The 24552-nt window shown below is 48.4% G+C and overlaps 2 protein-coding genes across 4 annotated transcripts in view; one reads left to right on the plus strand and one right to left on the minus strand.

Moving 5' to 3' along the window:
* LOC306762529 (bifunctional heparan sulfate N-deacetylase/N-sulfotransferase 2-like) overlaps positions 1-12369 on the plus strand; it is a 49462-nt gene extending 37093 nt beyond the window's left edge. For 2 of the 3 annotated variants that reach the window (XM_079249042.1, XM_079249041.1), the window contains exons 10-14: positions 9530-9704; positions 9781-9951; positions 10044-10153; positions 10469-10571; positions 11028-12369. In XM_079249042.1, coding sequence (XP_079105168.1) covers positions 9530-9704; positions 9781-9951; positions 10044-10153; positions 10469-10571; positions 11028-11153 — 685 coding nt within the window. In that variant the 3' untranslated portion in view covers positions 11154-12369. Of the gene's footprint in view, positions 1-9529; positions 9705-9780; positions 9952-10043; positions 10154-10468; positions 10572-10724 lie in introns of all 3 variants that reach the window. The other variant, XM_079249043.1, reaches the window with a different exon arrangement.
* Positions 12370-15006: 2637 nt separating this feature from the next.
* Positions 15007-24552, minus strand: part of rnf166 (ring finger protein 166) — a 312897-nt gene continuing 303351 nt past the window's right edge. The window contains exon 6 of the mRNA XM_079249164.1: positions 15007-15120. Within this exon, the coding sequence (XP_079105290.1) occupies positions 15055-15120 (66 nt within the window). The 3' untranslated portion in view covers positions 15007-15054. The remainder of the gene's footprint in view (positions 15121-24552) is intronic.

Genomic DNA, 24552 nt, shown 5'->3' on the forward strand with positions numbered 1-24552 from the left:
TGGAACACACAAATTAGTAGGGACATGGAACACACACCGCGGTATGGACTAAAACACACACCATGGTAGGGACATGGAACACACACCCTGGTAGGGACATGGAACACACAACTTGGTAGAAACATGGAACACAAACCCCGGTGGGGATTAAAACACACACCCTGGTAGGGACATGGAACACACACCCTGGTAGGGACATGGAACACACACCACCGTAGGGACTAAAACACACACCCCGGTAGGGACTAAAACACACAACTTGGCAGGGACATGGAACAAACACCCCGGTAGGGACTAAAACACACACCCCGGTAGGGACTAAAACACACACCCAGGTAGGGACTAAAACACACACCCCGGTAGGGACTAAAACACACACCCAGGTAGGGACTAAAACACACACCCTGGTAGGGACATGGAACACACACCCTGTTTGTGACATGGAACACACACCCCGGTAGGGACTAAAACACACAACTTGGTAGGGACATGGAACACACACCCTGGTAGGGACATGGAATACACACCCCGGTATGGACTAAAACACACACCATGGTAGGGACATGGAACACACACCCTGGTAGGGACATGGAACACACAACTTGGTAGAAACATGGAACACAAACCCCGGTGGGGATTAAAACACACACCCTGGTAGGGACATGGAACACACAACTTGGTAGAAACATGGAACACAAACCCCGGTGGGGATTAAAACGCACAACTTGGTAGGGACATGGAACACACACCCCGGTAGGGACTGGAACACACACCCCGGTAGGGACATGGAAAACACACCCCGTGAGGGACATGGAAGACACACCCCGGTGGGGATTAAAACACACAACTTGGTAGGGACATGGAACACACACCCTGGTAGGGACATGGAATACACACCCCGGTATGGACTAAAACACACACCATGGTAGGGACATGGAACACACACCCTGGTAGGGACATGGAACACACACCATGGTAGGGACATGGAACACACAACTTAGTAGGGACTAAAACACACACCGGTAGGGACTAGAACACACACCCCAGTAGGGCCTGGAACACATACCCCGGTAGGGACATGGAACACACACCCCGGTAGGGACTGGAACACACACCCCGGTACGGACATGGAAAACACACCCCGGTAGGGACATGGAACACACACCATGGTAGGGACATGGAACACACACCCCGGTAGGGACATGGAACACACAACTTGGTAGGGACATGGAACACACACCCCGGTAGGGACATGGAAAACATACCCCGGTGGGGATTAAAACACACACCCTGGTATGGACATGGAACACACACCCCGGTAGGGATTAAAACACACACCCCAGTAGGGACTGGAACACACACCCCGCTAGTGACATGGAAAACACACCCCGTGAGGGACATGGAACACACACCCCAGTGGGGATTAAAACACACACCCCGGTAGGCACATGGAACACACACCCCGGTAGGGACTAAAACACACACCCTGGTAGGGACATGGAACACACACCCCTGTAGGGACTAAAACACACACTCCGGTAGGGACATGGAACACACATCTTGGTAGGGACATGGAACACACACCCCGGTAGGGACATGGAACACACACCCCCGTAGGGACTAGAACACACACCCCATTAGGGACTAAAACACACACCCCGGTAGGGACTAAAACACACACCCCGGTAGGGACTGGAACACACATCCCAGTAGGACCATGGAACACACCCCGGTAGGGACTGAAACACCCAACATGGTAGGGACATGGAACACACACCCCCGTAGGGACTAAAACACACACTCCGGTAGGGACATGGAACACACATCTTGGTAGGGACATGGAACACACACCCCCGTAGGGACTAAAACACACAACCCGGTAGGGACTAAAACACACACCCCTGTAGGGACTAAAACACACACCCCGGTAGGGACATGGAACACACATCCCAGTAGGACCATGGAACATACAGCCCGGTAGGGACTAAAACACCCAACATGGTAGGGACTGGAACACACACCCCGGTAGTGACATGGAACACACACCCCGGTAGGGACATGGAACACACACCCCGCTAGTGACATGGAAGACACACCCCGGTAGGACATGGAACACACACCCCGGTAGGGACATGGAACACACACCCCTGTAGGGACTAAAATACACACTCCGGTAGGGACATGGAACACACACCCCGGTAGGGACATGGAAAACATACCCCGGTGGGGATTAAAACACACACCCTGGTATGGACATGGAACACACACCCCGGTAGGGATTAAAACACACACCCCAGTAGGGACTGGAACACACACCCCGCTAGTGACATGGAAAACACACCCCGTGAGGGACATGGAACACACACCCCAGTGGGGATTAAAACACACACCCCGGTAGGCACATGGAACACACACCCCGGTAGGGACTAAAACACACACCCTGGTAGGGACATGGAACACACACCCCTGTAGGGACTAAAACACACACTCCGGTAGGGACATGGAACACACATCTTGGTAGGGACATGGAACACACACCCCGGTAGGGACATGGAACACACACCCCCGTAGGGACTAGAACACACACCCCATTAGGGACTAAAACACACACCCCGGTAGGGACTAAAACACACACCCCGGTAGGGACTGGAACACACATCCCAGTAGGACCATGGAACACACCCCGGTAGGGACTGAAACACCCAACATGGTAGGGACTGGAACACACACCCCGGTAGTGACATGGAACACACACCCCGTTAGGGACATGGAACACACACCCCGCTAGTGACATGGAAGACACACCCCGGTAGGGACATGGAACACACACCCCGGTAGGGACATGTAACACACACCTCTGTAGGGACTAAAATACACACTCCGGTAGGGACATGGAACACACACCCCGGTAGGGACATGGAACACACACCCCGGTAGGGACTAAAACACACAACGTGGTAGGGACATGGAACACACAAATTAGTAGGGACATGGAACACACACCGCGGTATGGACTAAAACACACACCATGGTAGGGACATGGAACACACACCCTGGTAGGGACATGGAACACACAACTTGGTAGAAACATGGAACACAAACCCCGGTGGGGATTAAAACACACACCCTGGTAGGGACATGGAACACACACCCTGGTAGGGACATGGAACACACACCACCGTAGGGACTAAAACACACACCCCGGTAGGGACTAAAACACACAACTTGGCAGGGACATGGAACAAACACCCCGGTAGGGACTAAAACACACACCCAGGTAGGGACTAAAACACACACCCTGGTAGGGACATGGAACACACACCCTGGTAGGGACATGGAACACACACCCCGGTAGGGACTAAAACACACAACTTGGTAGGGACATGGAACACACACCCTGGTAGGGACATGGAATACACACCCCGGTATGGACTAAAACACACACCATGGTAGGGACATGGAACACACACCCTGGTAGGGACATGGAACACACAACTTGGTAGAAACATGGAACACAAACCCCGGTGGGGATTAAAACACACACCCTGGTAGGGACATGGAACACACAACTTGGTAGAAACATGGAACACAAACCCCGGTGGGGATTAAAACGCACAACTTGGTAGGGACATGGAACACACACCCCGGTAGGGACTGGAACACACACCCCGGTAGGGACATGGAAAACACACCCCGTGAGGGACATGGAAGACACACCCCGGTGGGGATTAAAACACACACCCTTGTAGGGACATGGAACACACACCCCGGTATGGACTAAAACACACACCATGGTAGAAACATGGAACACAAACCCCGGTGGGGATTAAAACACACACACCGGTAGGGACTAAAACACACACCCCTGTAGGGACATGGAACACACACCCCGTCAGGCACATGGAACACACTCCGGTTGGGACTAAAACACACACCCCGGCGGGGACATGAAACACACACCCCCCGGTAGGGACGTGGAACACACACCCCGGTAGGGACATGGAACACACACCCTGGTAGGGACATGGAACACACACCCCCGTAGGGACTAAAACACACACTCCGGTAGGGACATGGAACACACATCTTGGTAGGGACATGGAACACACACCCCCGTAGGGACTAAAACACACAACCCGGTAGGGACTAAAACACACACCCCTGTAGGGACTAAAACACACACCCCGGTAGGGACATGGAACACACATCCCAGTAGGACCATGGAACATACACCCCGGTAGGGACTAAAACACCCAACATGGTAGGGACTGGAACACACACCCCGGTAGTGACATGGAACACACACCCCGGTAGGGACATGGAACACACACCCCGCTAGTGACATGGAAGACACACCCCGGTAGGACATGGAACACACACCCCGGTAGGGACATGGAACACACACCCTGTAGGGACTAAAATACACACTCCGGTAGGGACATGGAACACACACCCCGGTAGGGACTAAAACACACAACGTGGTAGCGACATGGAACACACACCCCGGTATGGACTAAAACACACACCATGGTAGGGACATGGAACACACACCCTGGTAGGGACATGGAACACACAACTTGGTAGAAACATGGAACACAAACCCCGGTGGGGATTAAAACACACAACTTGGTAGGGACATGGAACACACACCCTGGTAGGGACATGGAATACACACCTCGGTATGGACTAAAACACACACCATGGTAGGGACATGGAACACACACCCCGGTAGGGACTGGAACACACACCCCGGTAGGGACATGGAAAACACACCCCGTGAGGGACATGGAACCCACACCCCAGTGGGGATTAAAACACACACCCCGGTAGGCACATGGAACACACACCCCGGTAGGGACTAAAACACACACCCTGGTAGGGACATGGAACACACACCCCTGTAGGGACTAAAACACACACTCCGGTAGGGACATGGAACACACACCCCGGTAGGGACATGGAACACACACCCCGGTAGGGACATGGAACACACACCCCCGTAGGGACTAGAACACACACCCCGGTAGGGACTAAAACACACACCCCGGTAGGGACTGGAACACACATCCCAGTAGGACCATGGAACACACCCCGGTAGGGAATAAAACACCCAACATGGTAGGGACTGGAACACACACCCCGGTAGTGACATGGAACACACACCCCGGTAGGGACATGGAACACACACCCCGGTAGGGACATGGAACACACACCCCGGTAGGGACATGTAACACACACCCCTGTAGGGACTAAAATACACACTCCGGTAGGGACATGGAACACACACCCCGGTAGGGACTAAAACACACAACGTGGTAGGGACATGGAACACACAAATTAGTAGGGACATGGAACACACACCCCGGTATGGACTAAAACACGCACCATGGTAGGGACATGGAACACACACCCTGGTAGGGACTAAAACACACACCCCGGTAGGGACTAAAACACACAACTTGGCAGGGACATGGAACAAACACCCCGGTAGGGACTAAAACACACACCCAGGTAGGGACATGGGACACACACCCTGGTAGGGACATGGAACACACACCCTGGTAGGGACATGGAACACACACCCCGGTAGGGACTAAAACACACAACTTGGTAGGGACATGGAACACACACCCTGGTAGGGACATGGAATACACACCCCGGTATGGACTAAAACACACACCATGGTAGGGACATGGAACACACACCCTGGTAGGGACATGGAACACACAACTTGGTAGAAACATGGAACACAAACCCCCGTGGGGATTAAAACACACACCCTGGTAGGGACATGGAACACACAACTTGGTAGAAACATGGAACACAAACCCCGGTGGGGATTAAAACACACAACTTGGTAGGGACATGGAACACACACCCCGGTAGGGACTGGAACACACACCCCGGTAGGGACATGGAAAACACACCCCGTGAGGGACATGGAAGACACACCCCGGTGGGGATTAAAACACACACCCTTGTAGGGACATGGAACACGCACCCCGGTATGGACTAAAACACACACCATGGTAGAAACATGGAACACAAACCCCGGTGGGGATTAAAACACACACACCGGTAGGGACTAAAACACACACCCCTGTAGGGACATGGAACACACACCCCGTCAGGGACATGGAACACACTCCGGTTGGGACTAAAACACACACCCCGGCGGGGACATGAAACACACACACCCCGGTAGGGACATGGAACACACATCTTGGTAGGGACTAAAACACACACTCCGGTAGGGACATGGAACACACACCCCGGTAGGGACATGGAACACACACCCCCGTAGGGACTAAAACACACAACCCGGTAGGGACTAAAACACACACCCCGGTAGGGACTAAAACACACACCCCGGTAGGGACATGGAACACACAACTTGGTAGAAACATGGAACACAAACCCCGGTGGGGATTAAAACACACACCCTGGTAGGGACATGGAACACACACCCTGTTAGGGACATGGAACACACACCCCCGTAGGGACTAAAACACACACCCCGGTAGGGACTAAAACACACAACTTGGCAGGGACATGGAACAAACACCCCGGTAGGGACTAAAACACACACCCAGGTAGGGACTAAAACACACACCCTGGTAGGGACATGGAACACACACCCTGGTAGGGACATGGAACACACACCCTGTTTGGGACATGGAACACACACCCCGGTAGGGACTAAAACACACAACTTGGTAGGGACATGGAACACACACCCTGGTAGGGACATGGAATACACACCCCGGTATGGACTAAAACACACACCATGGTAGGGACATGGAACACACACCCTGGTAGGGACATGGAACACACAACTTGGTAGAAACATGGAACACAAACCCCGGTGGGGATTAAAACACACAACTTGGTAGGGACATGGAACACACACCCCGGTAGGGACTGGAACACACACCCCGGTAGGGACATGGAAAACACACCCCGTGAGGGACATGGAAGACACACCCCGGTGGGGATTAAAACACACACCCTTGTAGGGACATGGAACACACACCCCGGTATGGACTAAAACACACACCATGGTAGAAACATGGAACACAAACCCCGGTGGGGATTAAAACACACACACCGGTAGGGACTAAAACACACACCCCTGTAGGGACATGGAACACACACCCCGTCAGGGACATGGAACACACTCCGGTTGGGACTAAAACACACACCCCGGCGGGGACATGAAACACACACACCCCGGTAGGGACATGGAACACACACCCCTGTAGGGACTAAAACACACACTCCGGTAGGGACATGGAACACACATCTTGGTAGGGACTAAAACACACACTCCGGTAGGGACATGGAACACACATCTTGGTAGGGACATGGAACACACACCCCGGTAGGGACATGGAACACACATCCCAGTAGGACCATGGAACATACACCCCGGTAGGGACTAAAACACACAACATGGTAGAGACTAACACACCCAACATGGTAGGGACTGGAACACACACCCAGGTAGTGACATGGAACACACACCCCGGTAGGGACATGGAACACACACCCCGCTAGTGACATGGAAGACACACCCCGGTAGGGACATGGGACACACACCCCGGTAGGGACATGGAACACACACCCCGGTAGGGACTAAAACACACAACGTGGTAGCGACATGGAACACACACCCCGGTATGGACTAAAACACACACCATGGTAGGGACAGGGAACACACACCCTGGTAGGGACATGGAACACACAACTTGGTAGAAACATGGAACACAAACCCCGGTGGGGATTAAAACACACACCCTGGTAGGGACATGGAACACACACCCTGGTAGGGACATGGAACACACACCCTGGTAGGGACATGGAACACACACCCCCGTAGGGACTAAAACACACACCCCGGTAGGGACTAAAACACACAACTTGGCAGGGACATGGAACACACACCCCGGTAGGGACTAAAACACACACCCCGGTAGGGACTAAAACACACACCCAGGTAGGGACTAAAACACACACCCAGGTAGGGACATGGAACACACACCCTGGTAGGGACATGGAACACACACCCTGTTTGGGACATGGAACACACACCCCGGTAGGGACTAAAACACACAACTTGGTAGGGACATGGAACACACACCCTGGTAGGGACATGGAACACACAACTTGGTAGAAACATGGAACACAAACCCCGGTGGGGATTAAAACACACACGCTGGTAGGGACATGGAACACACAACTTGGTAGAAACATGGAACACAAACCCCGGTGGGGATTAAAACACACACCCTGGTAGGGACATGGAACACACACCCTGGTAGGGACATGGAACACACACCCTGTTTGGGACATGGAACACACACCCTGTTAGGGACTAAAACACACACCCCGGTAGGGACTAAAACACACAACTTGGTAGGGACATGGAACACACACCACGGTAGGGACTAAAACACACAGCCCGGTAGGGACATGGAACACACACCCCGCTAGGGACATGGAACACACACCACGGTAGGGAACAAAACTCACACCACGGTAGGGACTAAAACACACAACCCGGTAGGGACTAAAACACACACCCCGGTAGGGACTAAAACACACACCCCGGTAGGGACTAAAACACACACACCCCGGCGGGGACATGGAACACACACCGTCAGGGACATGGAACATACACCCCGGTAGGGACTAAAACACACACCCCGGTAGGGACATGGAACACACTCCCCCGTAGGGACTAAAACACACACTCCGGTAGGGACATGGAACACACATCTTGGTAGGGACATGGAACACACACCCTGGTAGGGACTAAAACACACACCCCGGTAGGGACTAGAACACACACCCCGGTAGGGACATGGAACACACACCCCGGTAGGGACATGGAACACACATCCCGGTAGGGACTAACACACCCAACATGGTAGGGACTGGAACACACACCCCGGTAGTGACATGGAACACACACCCCCGTAGGGACTAAAATACACACTCCGGTAGGGACATGGAACACACACCCCGGTAGGGACTAAAACACACACCCCGGTAGGGACTAGAACACACACCCCGGTAGGGACATGGAACACACATCCCAGTAGGACCATGGAACACACACCCCGGTAGGGACTAACATACACAACATGGTAGGGACTTGAACACACACCCCGGTAGGGACATGGAAGACACACGCCGGTAGGGACATGGAACACACACGCCGGTAGGGACATTGAACACACACCCCGGTAGGGACATGGAACACACATCCCAGTAGGACCATGGAACACACATCCCAGTAGGACCATGGAACACACACCCCGGTAGGGACTAAAACACCCAACATGGTAGGGACTAAAACACACACCCTGGTAGGGACATGGGGACAGTGTAGGTTGGTCGTCCCTCCTTGGACCACTTGGCGTGCAGTCAGGCAGAGCCTGGGGGGACAGATAAGCTGCAGCCTCCAGTTGTTTCTGGAGTTTTGAGCTTTGATCTAGCAGAACCATGTCTCTGATGTCCTCCTCAGGTACATGGACTTTTTCCCCTTCCCTTCCAACGTCAGCACGGACTTCATGTTTGAGAAGAGTGCCAACTATTTCGACACAGACATCGCTCCTAAAAGAGCAGCAGCTCTATTACCTAGAGCCAAAATCCTGGCAGTGCTCATCAACCCATCTGACCGGGCTTACTCCTGGTACCAGGTGAGAACTGGCACGTTCTAGAGGAACATCTACTCTGCAGATGGACAGGGTCCTTCACTGTTTGTGTTGCCTGCAGCACCAGAGGGCGCACCAAGACCCCGCAGCCCTCAACAGCACTTTCCATGCTGTGGTGACAGCAGGACCTTCAGCCCCCAGAGATGTGCTTGGACTTCAGAGACGCTGCCTGCATCCCGGGATGTATGCCACCCACCTGGAGCGCTGGCTGAAGTACTACCAGCCCAGCCAGGTAACAACTTGACCGCATCAGATCAGACCTGCTCTGGTCTTTCTTGTTTGCTGTGATGTCTTCAGAAGACACTTCTGTTTGTTTGTTCTCAGCTCCACATCGTGGATGGGGCTCTGCTCCGGTCAAATCCAGCACAGGTGATGGAGGGAATCCAGAAGTTTCTGTGTCTCACTCCCATCTTCAACTACACTCAGGCTCTAATGTTCGTAACACCCAGATGCTTCTGAACACACCCTGATGTGCAGCCCTGCTGCTGAAGGCACACTGTCCTGTAGGCTTTATATGTTTCCCTGCTGTAACACACCTGATTGAAATGAAATGCTTCTATGACAAGCTCTGCACAGAGTCAGATGTGTTGCAGCAGGGAAACATCTACAGTCTGCAGGACAGTGGCCTAAACCACCACAGCTGTAGAGAATCTGCAGTGTCACAATCAAGACTGTTTGATATCTTGTTAGAAAGCAAAGAACCAAGAACAAACCCATGGAAAGTAAACTGGCGTCTCCTGTGTCTACAGGTACGACGATAGCAAAGGTTTCTGGTGCCAGCGGGTGGACGGGGGCCGAGCCAAATGTCTGGGGAAAAGTAAAGGCAGGAAGTACCCAGAGATGAGCTCAGAGGTACACCTACCATCTTTCCCTGAAGCTAGAGGCCGTCTGGCAGGCTTCATGGTCTCCAGTCAGCCAGCTTCCCACATTTTCACATCTGACGGTTGTGGCCGACAGAACATCGTTTTTCTCCTCGGTTTGTTGACTCCACCCTGTTGTGCACAGCCAATCAGAACTATGAAACTGTCACTACAGCGCCGCTGCAACTTCTGGGTAATAAAAACTTCATAGAGATCAAAATAAGACAAGCAAACTGCAGTGTCCTGGGTTGCTGGATCGACCACATCCTCCTTAAAACACACCTGGAGAGGTTGAGGCCGGAATCTGGAAGCTAAATGCTAGCACGTATGTTAGCAACATACATGCTGGCTTGATGACGTTCTGCTTGTCTTCTCGTTTTACACCGTCCCATCTGTTGTCTGCTCCTCATGATCTGTGTGTGTGTGTGTGTGTGTGTGTGTGTTGCAGTCGCGTGCCTTTCTTGCACAGTATTACCGAGACCACAACATGGAGCTGCTCCGCTTGCTGAACCGGTTGGGCCAACCGCTGCCTTCATGGCTCCGTCAGGACCTCCAGAGTACCAGCTGGACCTGAGACCAGCGGTGGACCCGAGACCAGCGGCACCACCTGATCTGGAAGCGACCGTACAAACCCACGTCCGAGTGCAGGACTCTGGTGACCAGAACACGAGGGCCCGCCGTGATCTTGACTTATCCAGGACCAGACAAGGTGGTTCAGACTGAGGGTTTCGGCTCCACACCTCTTCAGACTGTAAAGGCAGGAGGCGTGGCCAGAACAACCACACAGCAGAAGTCCGCTCCATTTCCTCCCCCTCTTCCTGCTGGGTTCCACCTGGGTTCTAGCTGGGTTCCAGCCGGGTTCCACCAGCTGGGTTCCACCTGGGTTCCAGCCGGGTTCCACCTGGGTTCTAGCGGGGTTCCACCTGGGTTCCAGCCGGGTTCCACCTGGGTTCTAGCGGGGTTCCAGCCGGGTTCCACCTGGGTTCTAGCGGGGTTCCAGCTGGGTTCCACCGTTGCTCAGACTTGAGTAATGTTCCATGGTTCTCTACTGCAGGTCTCCCTCCCGGTTTCTGTTTATAAGCTTTGTAAGGCGCATTCTGCATCACAGGAAATATTCCCGGAGGGACGAGGATGACACGTCCGACTCTGTGCCTTTCAGATGGGTTGCACTTTGCTCTGAGAGGTGCTCATAAAAGATGACAATGGTCCAAAGTTGGACATAAACTTGGTGAGCTGGTGCTTCATTTCTATGAAATTGGAGCCATTGCCAGGAACAGATGTTAGAAAATGGAGGCATGAGACTGCTTTCTGGAAAACCAGTGATTATTTGGTTTGGCATCACACAGTTCTTATTCATGAGAGCTTTTTACTGCTCACATGGGGCCATACAATCCAAAATGACCCATTATGTCTTTGTTTTACTCCGGTTTTCTTGGCATTTATAGGAAATATGAAGCTATGGATGAGATGGAGAACTGTGTACGTCTCCACTCAGCCGTAGTTTCCAGTGTTTGTCATTTAAATGCATCAAAATAGGAAAGAAACATGGAATGTTGTGTGTCCCTCTGGCTGAAGGCGATTGGAAAAGTCCCATCATATCAGCGTCTGGCCGCCTCCATGACCCCAGAGAAAAGACTTTCTTATGGAAACCCAGCTCATGTGTGTTGGTCTCAAGGACTGCCTTCAGAAAGCCTGGTGACACCAAAACACCAAACGATAGAAAATAAAACGACTTCTGGCTCGTCAGCCAAGGAAAAACCCACAACAGGAAACTGGACAGCCGGGACAGCCAGACACTACTGCTGTCTTGTTTTGTATTAAAGTATAAAAAAGGCTAACACTGTATTGTCTCTAATAAAGTCATAGAGAGGTTGGAACAACCACCAGTCTGTTTGCTTTCTTTCCACCATGGCCTGCGAGCGGCGCTCCAGTTGCCCTGCAGACCATGCACTGCATTACAGTACAGGGGTTCGGGTTGCCCAGCTGCTCCTGAACAATCAGCATCAAACCACAGCAGGAAGACCCAAGTACATCCCATCAGAACGCTTCTCAGACCCCAGATCTAAAGCAGACTTAGGTCCAGGCGAACAGGATTTCCATGGAAACCAACTCAGAATCGCGATTTCCACATAAACTGAGATGAGAGTACTTCAGGATTAATTCCCAGGTTCCACAGAGACTAGGCCGGGACATCCTGGTGGACCCAGGTTCCACAGAGACTAGGCCGGGACATCCTGGTGGACCCAGGTTCCACAGAGACTAGGCCGGGCCGGGACATCCTGGTGGACCCAGGTTCCACAGAGACTAGGCCGGGCCGGGACATGCGTGGGTTCTCTCCAGGTTCTCCAGGTTCCTCCCACCATCCAGAGACATTCATGTTAGGTAGACTGGTTCCTCTAAATTTCCCCTAGGAGTGAGTGGTTGTGTGTCTCTGTGTGTCCCTGTGATGGACTGGCAAGCTGTCCAGGGTGTCCCCGGCCTTTCACCCAAAGCCAGCTGGGATAGGCTCCAGCTTCCCAACGACCCTGAATTGGATTAAGCGGTTAGGAAGATGAATCGATAGGCCGTCTTATTTTACTGGCAGGAAGCTCAGCTGTATGCAGACGACGTAGACACTTGGTAGCCGACGCAGTCTGCGGACTTGGAGGTGTGCAGACCCTGAACTGAGACACAGCCTCATGCTGGTCACTGGGAGTTCAACATGGCGCCTCATGGCAAAGAACTTTCTGAGGATCTTAAAGGATTGTTGCTCAACATAAAGATGGCCTTGGCTATAAGAAGATTGTCGCCATCCTGAAACTGAGCTGCAGCACGGTGGCCGAGACCAAATAGCGGTTTAAGGAAGCCTCTTCAAAAGAGGATGCACAAGAAAGCCCGCAAACAGTTTGCTGAAGACAAGCAGACTAAAGACATGGATTACTGGAGCCAGGTTCTGTGGTCTGACGAGACCAAGATCAACCTGTTCAGATGGTGTCATGCATGTTTGGCAGAAACCTGGTGAGGAGTACAATGACAAGTGTGTCTAGCTAACAGTCAAGCGTGGTGTCATGGTCTGGGGTTCCATGAGTGCTTTCGGCACTGGGGGTCTACAGGGAATGATGAATGCCAACATGTACTGTGACATATTGACACAGAGCATGACCCCCTCCCTTCCGAAACTGGGGCCCAGGGCAGTATTCCAACAGGACGACCCCAAACACACCTCCAAGACAACCACTGCATGCGTTGCGTGGCAAACAGCTGATTATACAGACGACCATCTGAGATCTGAAGCTCTGCAATGATGGATGTGGACATCAGCAGTGGCAGGAAGAGGCTTTGCAGGCCAGACTGGACAAACTGGATATTTATGTTCCCACAAATCTCTGTGTCTCAATCTGTCCCAAACACTTTCCACAGTATTAAAGGTCTCGTCTTTAGTTTGTTGCATTTTCTAGCACATTTGGAGTACTGGAGTAATCTAGTACTGGAGTAATGATCTAGTCGCAGAAATCTTGGAACTGACGTCTTTATTTTGCATGTTCCATTTCTTCAGTTGTTGATTTTCTTGGTCAGTTTAACGTACAAAGAAAATAACTCCAAATAAAATATGAGACACCTGTAACCCGGAAAATTCTTCTTCCCACAGCCTGGCTTTTCTCCTTCATCCATCCAGCAGATTTACTCGGCAGGAAGACGCATTTACATGATGAAAACTACAGTTAGTTCATCTATCTTTCACCTCTTTTGATCCCATCTCAACACCATACCAACATGTTTTGCTGTGCATGAAAGGGGCAGTTAGACTGAGAACTAACATCCATGGCTGCATCTTGAAGAGTAACATAAAGCAGAAAACTGAGGTTAATAGCTGTGGAAGGAGATCTTTACCTGACAGTCTGTGAATTTCAGAAACTTCAGCCTCTTAAATCAAAGATCTTCTATTGCTTTCACCTGGGAGGGTATGTGACCTCCCGAGCTCAAAAACAAGTCAACTAACAAGACAACACTGCTGTTGCATGTGTGGTCCACCAGCCTGGTCCAATGCATGTTTGGTTAACTTTCTCCTGTCTGCGAAGTAAATTTGTGCTGCATAATCACCTGTCCATCCAGACGATTGGTAAATGCAGCTACCAGATGGTCCACCCTGGCTGCTGCAGAGAGAGAAAATGGAGTCTGTGTGCTCCTCAGAATCAGCCAGGCTAATCACAGTGAGTACCAGCAGTCAGGTTGTTCTTAGTGTCAGAACCCCGTCAGAGGTTCTAGGAGTCAGCAGCATGTTTCAGACTTTGTGACAAATAATGTGTAATGCATTTTTGTTCTCATAGACATCAAATTTGATCCATTCTTGTCAAACACAAAGTTCACATCAACAGTGTTCCCAGGAGGTGAGGTTCTGTTCGGACCCAAAGCTGGCTGGAATCCTGGTGGGTTGGCTACCATCTGACCCATGGAAAAACAGCAGAGGTGTGAGGGGAACGGTCCTGAGACGGGTGTCAGTTTTCAGCCAGAGAAAGAGCCAGAGCCGCCTGAAACGCCACCTCCTCATCGATGCTATAATCCTGACGGAAAGAAGGAAAGCAAACACAGTCCATCTGTCCACAGGAAGCCAAGGATCCCACTTCTACCAGACCTGAACTGAACCTGCTAAGACTGGGTTTTACATTCTACTGGGAATAAAACGGGACCTGATGAGATGGGGTTTCACATTCTACTGGGAATAAAACGGGACCTGATGAGATCGGGTTTTACATTCTAATGGGAATAAAACGGGACCTGATGAGATCGGGTTTTACATTCTACTGGGAATAAAACGGGACCTGATGAGATGGGGTTTCACATTCTACTGGGAATAAAACGGGACCTGATGAGATGGGGTTTTACATTCTAATGGGAATAAAACGGGACCTGATGAGATGGGGTTTTACATTCTAATGGGAATAAAACGGGACCTGATGAGATGGGGTTTTACATTCTAATGGGAATAAAACGGGACCTGATGAGATGGGGTTTTACATTCTAATGGGAATAAAACGGGACCTGATGAGATCGGGTTTTACATTCTACTGGGAATAAAACGGGACCTGATGAGATCGGGTTTTACATTCTACTGGGAATAAAACGGGACCTGATGAGATGGGGTTTTACATTCTACTGGGAATAAAACGGGACCTGATGAGATGGGGTTTTACATTCTACTGGGAATAAAACGGGACCTGATGAGATGGGGTTTCACATTCTACTGGGAATAAAACGGGACCTGATGAGATCGGGTTTCACATTCTACTGGGAATAAAACGGGACCTGATGAGATGGGGTTTTACATTCTAATGGGAATAAAACGGGACCTGATGAGATCGGGTTTTACATTCTACTGGGAATAAAACGGGACCTGATGAGATCGGGTTTTACATTCTACTGGGAATAAAACGGGACCTGATGAGACGGGGTTTTATATTCTACTGGGAATAAAACGGGACCAGATGAAATCGGGTTTTACATTCTACTGGGAATAAAACGGGACCTGATGAGATTGGGTTTTACATTCTACTGGGAATAAAACGGGACCAGATGAAATCGGGTTTTACATTCTACTGGGAATAAAACGGGACCTGATGAGATGGGGTTTTACATTCTACTGGGAATAAAACGGGACCTGATGAGATGGGGTTTTATATTCTACTGGGAATAAAACGGGACCTGATGAGATGGGGTTTTACATTCTACTGGGAATAAAACGGGACCTGATGAGATGGGGTTTTACATTCTAATGGGAATAAAATGGGACCTGATGAGATGGGGTTTTATATTCTACTGGGAATAAAACGGGACGTGATGAGATCGGGTTTTACATTCTACTGGGAATAAAACGGGACCTGATGAGATGGGGTTTTACATTCTACTGGGAATAAAACGGGACATGATGAGATCGGGTTTTACATTCTACTGGGAATAAAACGGGACCTGATGAGATGGGGTTTTACATTCTACTGGGAATAAAACGGGACCTGATGAGATCGGGTTTTACATTCTACTGGGAATAAAACGGGACCTGATGAGATGGGGTTTTACATTCTACTGGGAATAAAACGGGACATGATGAGATCGGGTTTTACATTCTACTGGGAATAAAACGGGACCTGATGAGATCGGGTTTTACATTCTACTGGGAATAAAACGGGACCTGATGAAATCGGGTTTTACATTTTACTGGGAATAAAACGGGACCTGATGAGATGGGGTTTTACATTCTACTGGGAATAAAACGGGACCTGATGAGATCGGGTTTTACATTCTACTGGGAATAAAACGGGACCTGATGAGATGGGGTTTTACATTCTACTGGGAATAAAACGGGACCTGATGAGATGGGGTTTTACATTCTACTGGGAATAAAACGGGACCTGATGAAATCGGGTTTTACATTTTACTGGGAATAAAACGGGACCTGATGAGATGGGGTTTTACATTCTACTGGGAATAAAACGGGACCTGATGAGATCGGGTTTTACATTCTACTGGGAATAAAACGGGACCTGATGAGATGGGGTTTTACATTCTACTGGGAATAAAACGGGACATGATGAGATCGGGTTTTACATTCTACTGGGAATAAAACGGGACCTGATGAGATCGGGTTTTACATTCTACTGGGAATAAAACGGGACCTGATGAAATCGGGTTTTACATTTTACTGGGAATAAAACGGGACCTGATGAGATGGGGTTTTACATTCTACTGGGAATAAAACGGGACCTGATGAGATCGGGTTTTACATTCTACTGGGAATAAAACGGGACCTGATGAGATGGGGTTTTACATTCTACTGGGAATAAAACGGGACCTGATGAGATGGGGTTTTACATTCTACTGGGAATAAAACGGGACCTGATGAGATCGGGTTTTATATTCTACTGGGAATAAAACGGGACCTGATGAGATGGGGTTTTACATTCTACTGGGAATAAAACGGGACATGATGAGATCGGGTTTTACATTCTACTGGGAATAAAACGGGACCTGATGAGATCGGGTTTTACATTCTACTGGGAATAAAACGGGACCTGATGAGATCGGGTTTTACATTCTAATGGGAATAAAACGGGACCTGATGAGATGGGGTTTTACATTCTACTGGGAATAAAACGGGACCTGATGAGATGGGGTTTTACATTCTACTGGGAATAAAACGGGACATGATGAGATCGGGTTTTACATTCTACTGGGAATAAAACGGGACCTGATGAGATGGGGTTGTACATTCTACTGGGAATAAAACGGGACCTGATGAGATCGGGTTTTACATTTTACTGGGAATAAAACGGGACCGGATGAGATGGGGTTTTACATTCTACTGGGAATAAAACGGGACCTGATGAGATCGGGTTTTATATTCTACTGGGAATAAAACGGGACCTGATGAGATCGGGTTTTACATTCTAATGGGAATAAAACGGGACCTGATGAGATCGGGTTTTACATTCTACTGGGAATAAAACGGGACATGATGAGATCGGGTTTTACATTCTACTGGGAATAAAACGGGACCTGATGAGATCGGGTTTTACATTCTACTGGGAATAAAACGGGACCTGATGAGATCGGGTTTTACATTCTAATGGGAATAAAACGGGACCTGATGAGATGGGGTTTTACATTCTACTGGGAATAAAACGGGACCTGATGAGATGGGGTTTTACATTCTACTGGGAATAAAACGGGACATGATGAGATCGGGTTTTACATTCTACTGGGAATAAAACGGGACCTGATGAGATGGGGTTGTACATTCTACTGGGAATAAAACGGGACCTGATGAGATCGGGTTTTACATTCTACTGGGAATAAAACGGGACCTGATGAGATGGGGTTTTACATTCTACTGGGAATAAAACGGGACCTGATGAGATGGGGTTTTACATTCTACTGGGAATAAAACGGGACCTGATGAGATGGGGTTTCACATTCTACTGGGAATAAAACGGGACCTGATGAGATGGGGTTTCACATTCTACTGGGAATAAAACGGGACCTGATGAGATGGGGTTTTACATTCTAATGGGAATAAAACGGGACCTGATGAGATCGGGTTTTACATTCTACTGGGAATAAAACGGGACCTGATGAGATCGGGTTTTACATTCTACTGGGAATAAAACGGGACCTGATGAGATGGGGTTTTATATTCTACTGGGAATAAAACGGGACCAGATGAAATCGGGTTTTACATTCTACTGGGAAGAAAACGGGACCTGATGAGATCGGGTTTTATATTCTACTGGGAATAAAACGGGACCTGATGAGATGGGGTTTTACATTCTACTGGGAATAAAACGGGACATGATGAGATCGGGTTTTACATTCTACTGGGAATAAAACAGGACCTGATGAGATCGGGTTTTACATTCTACTGGGAATAAAACGGGACCTGATGAGATCGGGTTTTACATTCTAATGGGAATAAAACGGGACCTGATGAGATGGGGTTTTACATTCTACTGGGAATAAAACGGGACCTGATGAGATGGGGTTTTACATTCTACTGGGAATAAAACGGGACATGATGAGATCGGGTTTTACATTCTACTGGGAATAAAACGGGACCTGATGAGATGGGGTTGTACATTCTACTGGGAATAAAACGGGACCTGATGAGATCGGGTTTTACATTTTACTGGGAATAAAACGGGACCGGATGAGATGGGGTTTTACATTCTACTGGGAATAAAACGGGACCTGATGAGATCGGGTTTTATATTCTACTGGGAATAAAACGGGACCTGATGAGATCGGGTTTTACATTCTAATGGGAATAAAACGGGACCTGATGAGATGGGGTTTTACATTCTACTGGGAATAAAACGGGACATGATGAGATCGGGTTTTACATTCTACTGGGAATAAAACGGGACCTGATGAGATCGGGTTTTACATTCTACTGGGAATAAAACGGGACCTGATGAGATCGGGTTTTACATTCTAATGGGAATAAAACGGGACCTGATGAGATGGGGTTTTACATTCTACTGGGAATAAAACGGGACCTGATGAGATGGGGTTTTACATTCTACTGGGAATAAAACGGGACATGATGAGATCGGGTTTTACATTCTACTGGGAATAAAACGGGACCTGATGAGATGGGGTTGTACATTCTACTGGGAATAAAACGGGACCTGATGAGATGGGGTTTTACATTCTACTGGGAATAAAACGGGACCTGATGAGATGGGGTTTTACATTCTACTGGGAATAAAACGGGACCTGATGAGATGGGGTTTTACATTCTACTGGGAATAAAACGGGACCTGATGAGATGGGGTTTCACATTCTACTGGGAATAAAACGGGACCTGATGAGATCGGGTTTCACATTCTACTGGGAATAAAACGGGACCTGATGAGATGGGGTTTTACATTCTAATGGGAATAAAACGGGACCTGATGAGATTGGGTTTTACATTCTACTGGGAATAAAACGGGACCTGATGAGATCGGGTTTTACATTCTACTGGGAATAAAACGGGACCTGATGAGATGGGGTTTTATATTCTACTGGGAATAAAACGGGACCAGATGAAATCGGGTTTTACATTCTACTGGGAATAAAACGGGACCTGATGAGATCGGGTTTTACATTCTACTGGGAATAAAACGGGACCAGATGAAATCGGGTTTTACATTCTACTGGGAATAAAACGGGACCTGATGAAATCGGGTTTTACATTTTACTGGGAATAAAACGGGACCTGATGAGATCGGGTTTTACATTCTACTGGGAATAAAACGGGACCTGATGAGATCGGGTTTTACATTCTACTGGGAATAAAACGGGACCTGATGAGATGGGGTTTTACATTCTACTGGGAATAAAACGGGACCTGATGAGATGGGGTTTTACATTCTACTGGGAATAAAACGGGACCTGATGAGATCGGGTTTTATATTCTACTGGGAATAAAACGGGACCTGATGAGATGGGGTTTTACATTCTACTGGGAATAAAACGGGACATGATGAGATCGGGTTTTACATTCTACTGGGAATAAAACGGGACCTGATGAGATCGGGTTTTACATTCTACTGGGAATAAAACGGGACCTGATGAGATCGGGTTTTACATTCTAATGGGAATAAAACGGGACCTGATGAGATGGGGTTTTACATTCTACTGGGAATAAAACGGGACCTGATGAGATGGGGTTTTACATTCTACTGGGAATAAAACGGGACATGATGAGATCGGGTTTTACATTCTACTGGGAATAAAACGGGACCTGATGAGATGGGGTTGTACATTCTACTGGGAATAAAACGGGACCTGATGAGATCGGGTTTTACATTTTACTGGGAATAAAACGGGACCGGATGAGATGGGGTTTTACATTCTACTGGGAATAAAACGGGACCTGATGAGATCGGGTTTTATATTCTACTGGGAATAAAACGGGACCTGATGAGATCGGGTTTTACATTCTAATGGGAATAAAACGGGACCTGATGAGATGGGGTTTTACATTCTACTGGGAATAAAACGGGACATGATGAGATCGGGTTTTACATTCTACTGGGAATAAAACGGGACCTGATGAGATCGGGTTTTACATTCTACTGGGAATAAAACGGGACCTGATGAGATCGGGTTTTACATTCTAATGGGAATAAAACGGGACCTGATGAGATGGGGTTTTACATTCTACTGGGAATAAAACGGGACCTGATGAGATGGGGTTTTACATTCTACTGGGAATAAAACGGGACATGATGAGATCGGGTTTTACATTCTACTGGGAATAAAACGGGACCTGATGAGATGGGGTTGTACATTCTACTGGGAATAAAACGGGACCTGATGAGATCGGGTTTTACATTCTACTGGGAATAAAACGGGACCTGATGAGATGGGGTTTTACATTCTACTGGGAATAAAACGGGACCTGATGAGATGGGGTTTTACATTCTACTGGGAATAAAACGGGACCTGATGAGATGGGGTTTCACATTCTACTGGGAATAAAACGGGACCTGATGAGATCGGGTTTCACATTCTACTGGGAATAAAACGGGACCTGATGAGATCGGGTTTTACATTCTAATGGGAATAAAACGGGACCTGATGAGATCGGGTTTTACATTCTACTGGGAATAAAACGGGACCTGATGAGATCGGGTTTTACATTCTACTGGGAATAAAACGGGACCTGATGAGATGGGGTTTTATATTCTACTGGGAATAAAACGGGACCAGATGAAATCGGGTTTTACATTCTACTGGGAAGAAAACGGGACCTGATGAGATCGGGTTTTATATTCTACTGGGAATAAAACGGGACCTGATGAGATGGGGTTTTACATTCTACTGGGAATAAAACGGGACATGATGAGATCGGGTTTTACATTCTACTGGGAATAAAACGGGACCTGATGAGATCGGGTTTTACATTCTACTGGGAATAAAACGGGACCTGATGAGATCGGGTTTTACATTCTAATGGGAATAAAACGGGACCTGATGAGATGGGGTTTTACATTCTACTGGGAATAAAACGGGACCTGATGAGATGGGGTTTTACATTCTACTGGGAATAAAACGGGACATGATGAGATGGGGTTTTACATTCTACTGGGAATAAAACGGGACCTGATGAGATGGGGTTGTACATTCTACTGGGAATAAAACGGGACCTGATGAGATCGGGTTTTACATTTTACTGGGAATAAAACGGGACCGGATGAGATGGGGTTTTACATTCTACTGGGAATAAAACGGGACCTGATGAGATCGGGTTTTATATTCTACTGGGAATAAAACGGGACCTGATGAGATCGGGTTTTACATTCTAATGGGAATAAAACGGGACCTGATGAGATGGGGTTTTACATTCTACTGGGAATAAAACGGGACATGATGAGATCGGGTTTTACATTCTACTGGGAATAAAACGGGACCTGATGAGATCGGGTTTTACATTCTACTGGGAATAAAACGGGACCTGATGAGATCGGGTTTTACATTCTAATGGGAATAAAACGGGACCTGATGAGATGGGGTTTTACATTCTACTGGGAATAAAACGGGACCTGATGAGATGGGGTTTTACATTCTACTGGGAATAAAACGGGACATGATGAGATCGGGTTTTACATTCTACTGGGAATAAAACGGGACCTGATGAGATGGGGTTGTACATTCTACTGGGAATAAAACGGGACCTGATGAGATGGGGTTTTACATTCTACTGGGAATAAAACGGGACCTGATGAGATAGGGTTTTACATTCTACTGGGAATAAAACGGGACCTGATGAGATGGGGTTTTACATTCTACTGGGAATAAAACGGGACCTGATGAGATGGGGTTTCACATTCTACTGGGAATAAAACGGGACCTGATGAGATCGGGTTTCACATTCTACTGGGAATAAAACGGGACCTGATGAGATGGGGTTTCACATTCTACTGGGAATAAAACGGGACCTGATGAGATCGGGTTTCACATTCTACTGGGAATAAAACGGGACCTGATGAGATGGGGTTTTACATTCTAATGGGAATAAAACGGGACCTGATGAGATTGGGTTTTACATTCTACTGGGAATAAAACGGGACCTGATGAGATCGGGTTTTACATTCTACTGGGAATAAAACGGGACCTGATGAGATGGGGTTTTATATTCTACTGGGAATAAAACGGGACCAGATGAAATCGGGTTTTACATTCTACTGGGAATAAAACGGGACCTGATGAGATCGGGTTTTACATTCTACTGGGAATAAAACGGGACCAGATGAAATCGGGTTTTACATTCTACTGGGAATAAAACGGGACCTGATGAGATGGGGTTTTACATTCTACTGGGAATAAAACGGGACCTGATGAGATGGGGTTTTATATTCTACTGGGAATAAAACGGGACCTGATGAGATGGGGTTTTACATTCTACTGGGAATAAAACGGGACCTGATGAGATGGGGTTTTACATTCTAATGGGAATAAAATGGGACCTGATGAGATGGGGTTTTATATTCTACTGGGAATAAAACGGGACGTGATGAGATCGGGTTTTACATTCTACTGGGAATAAAACGGGACCTGATGAGATGGGGTTTTACATTCTACTGGGAATAAAACGGGACATGATGAGATCGGGTTTTACATTCTACTGGGAATAAAACGGGACCTGATGAGATGGGGTTTTACATTCTAATGGGAATAAAATGGGACCTGATGAGATGGGGTTTTATATTCTACTGGGAATAAAACGGGACGTGATGAGATCGGGTTTTACATTCTACTGGGAATAAAACGGGACCTGATGAGATGGGGTTTTACATTCTACTGGGAATAAAACGGGACATGATGAGATCGGGTTTTACATTCTACTGGGAATAAAACGGGACCTGATGAGATCGGGTTTTACATTCTACTGGGAATAAAACGGGACCTGATGAGATCGGGTTTTACATTCTACTGGGAATAAAACGGGACCTGATGAGATCGGGTTTTACATTCTACTGGGAATAAAACGGGACATGATGAGATCGGGTTTTACATTCTACTGGGAATAAAACGGGACCTGATGAGATCGGGTTTTACATTCTACTGGGAATAAAACGGGACCTGATGAAATCGGGTTTTACATTTTACTGGGAATAAAACGGGACCTGATGAGATCGGGTTTTACATTCTACTGGGAATAAAACGGGACCTGATGAGATCGGGTTTTACATTCTACTGGGAATAAAACGGGACCTGATGAGATGGGGTTTTACATTCTACTGGGAATAAAACGGGACATGATGAGATCGGGTTTTACATTCTACTGGGAATAAAACGGGACCTGATGAGATCGGGTTTTACATTCTACTGGGAATAAAACGGGACCTGATGAGATCGGGTTTTACATTCTAATGGGAATAAAACGGGACCTGATGAGATGGGGTTTTACATTCTACTGGGAATAAAACGGGACCTGATGAGATGGGGTTTTACAT

This window comes from Telmatherina bonti (assembly GCF_933228915.1).
Source record: "Telmatherina bonti genome assembly, chromosome: 11".
Classification (NCBI taxonomy): Eukaryota; Metazoa; Chordata; class Actinopteri; order Atheriniformes; family Telmatherinidae; genus Telmatherina; species Telmatherina bonti.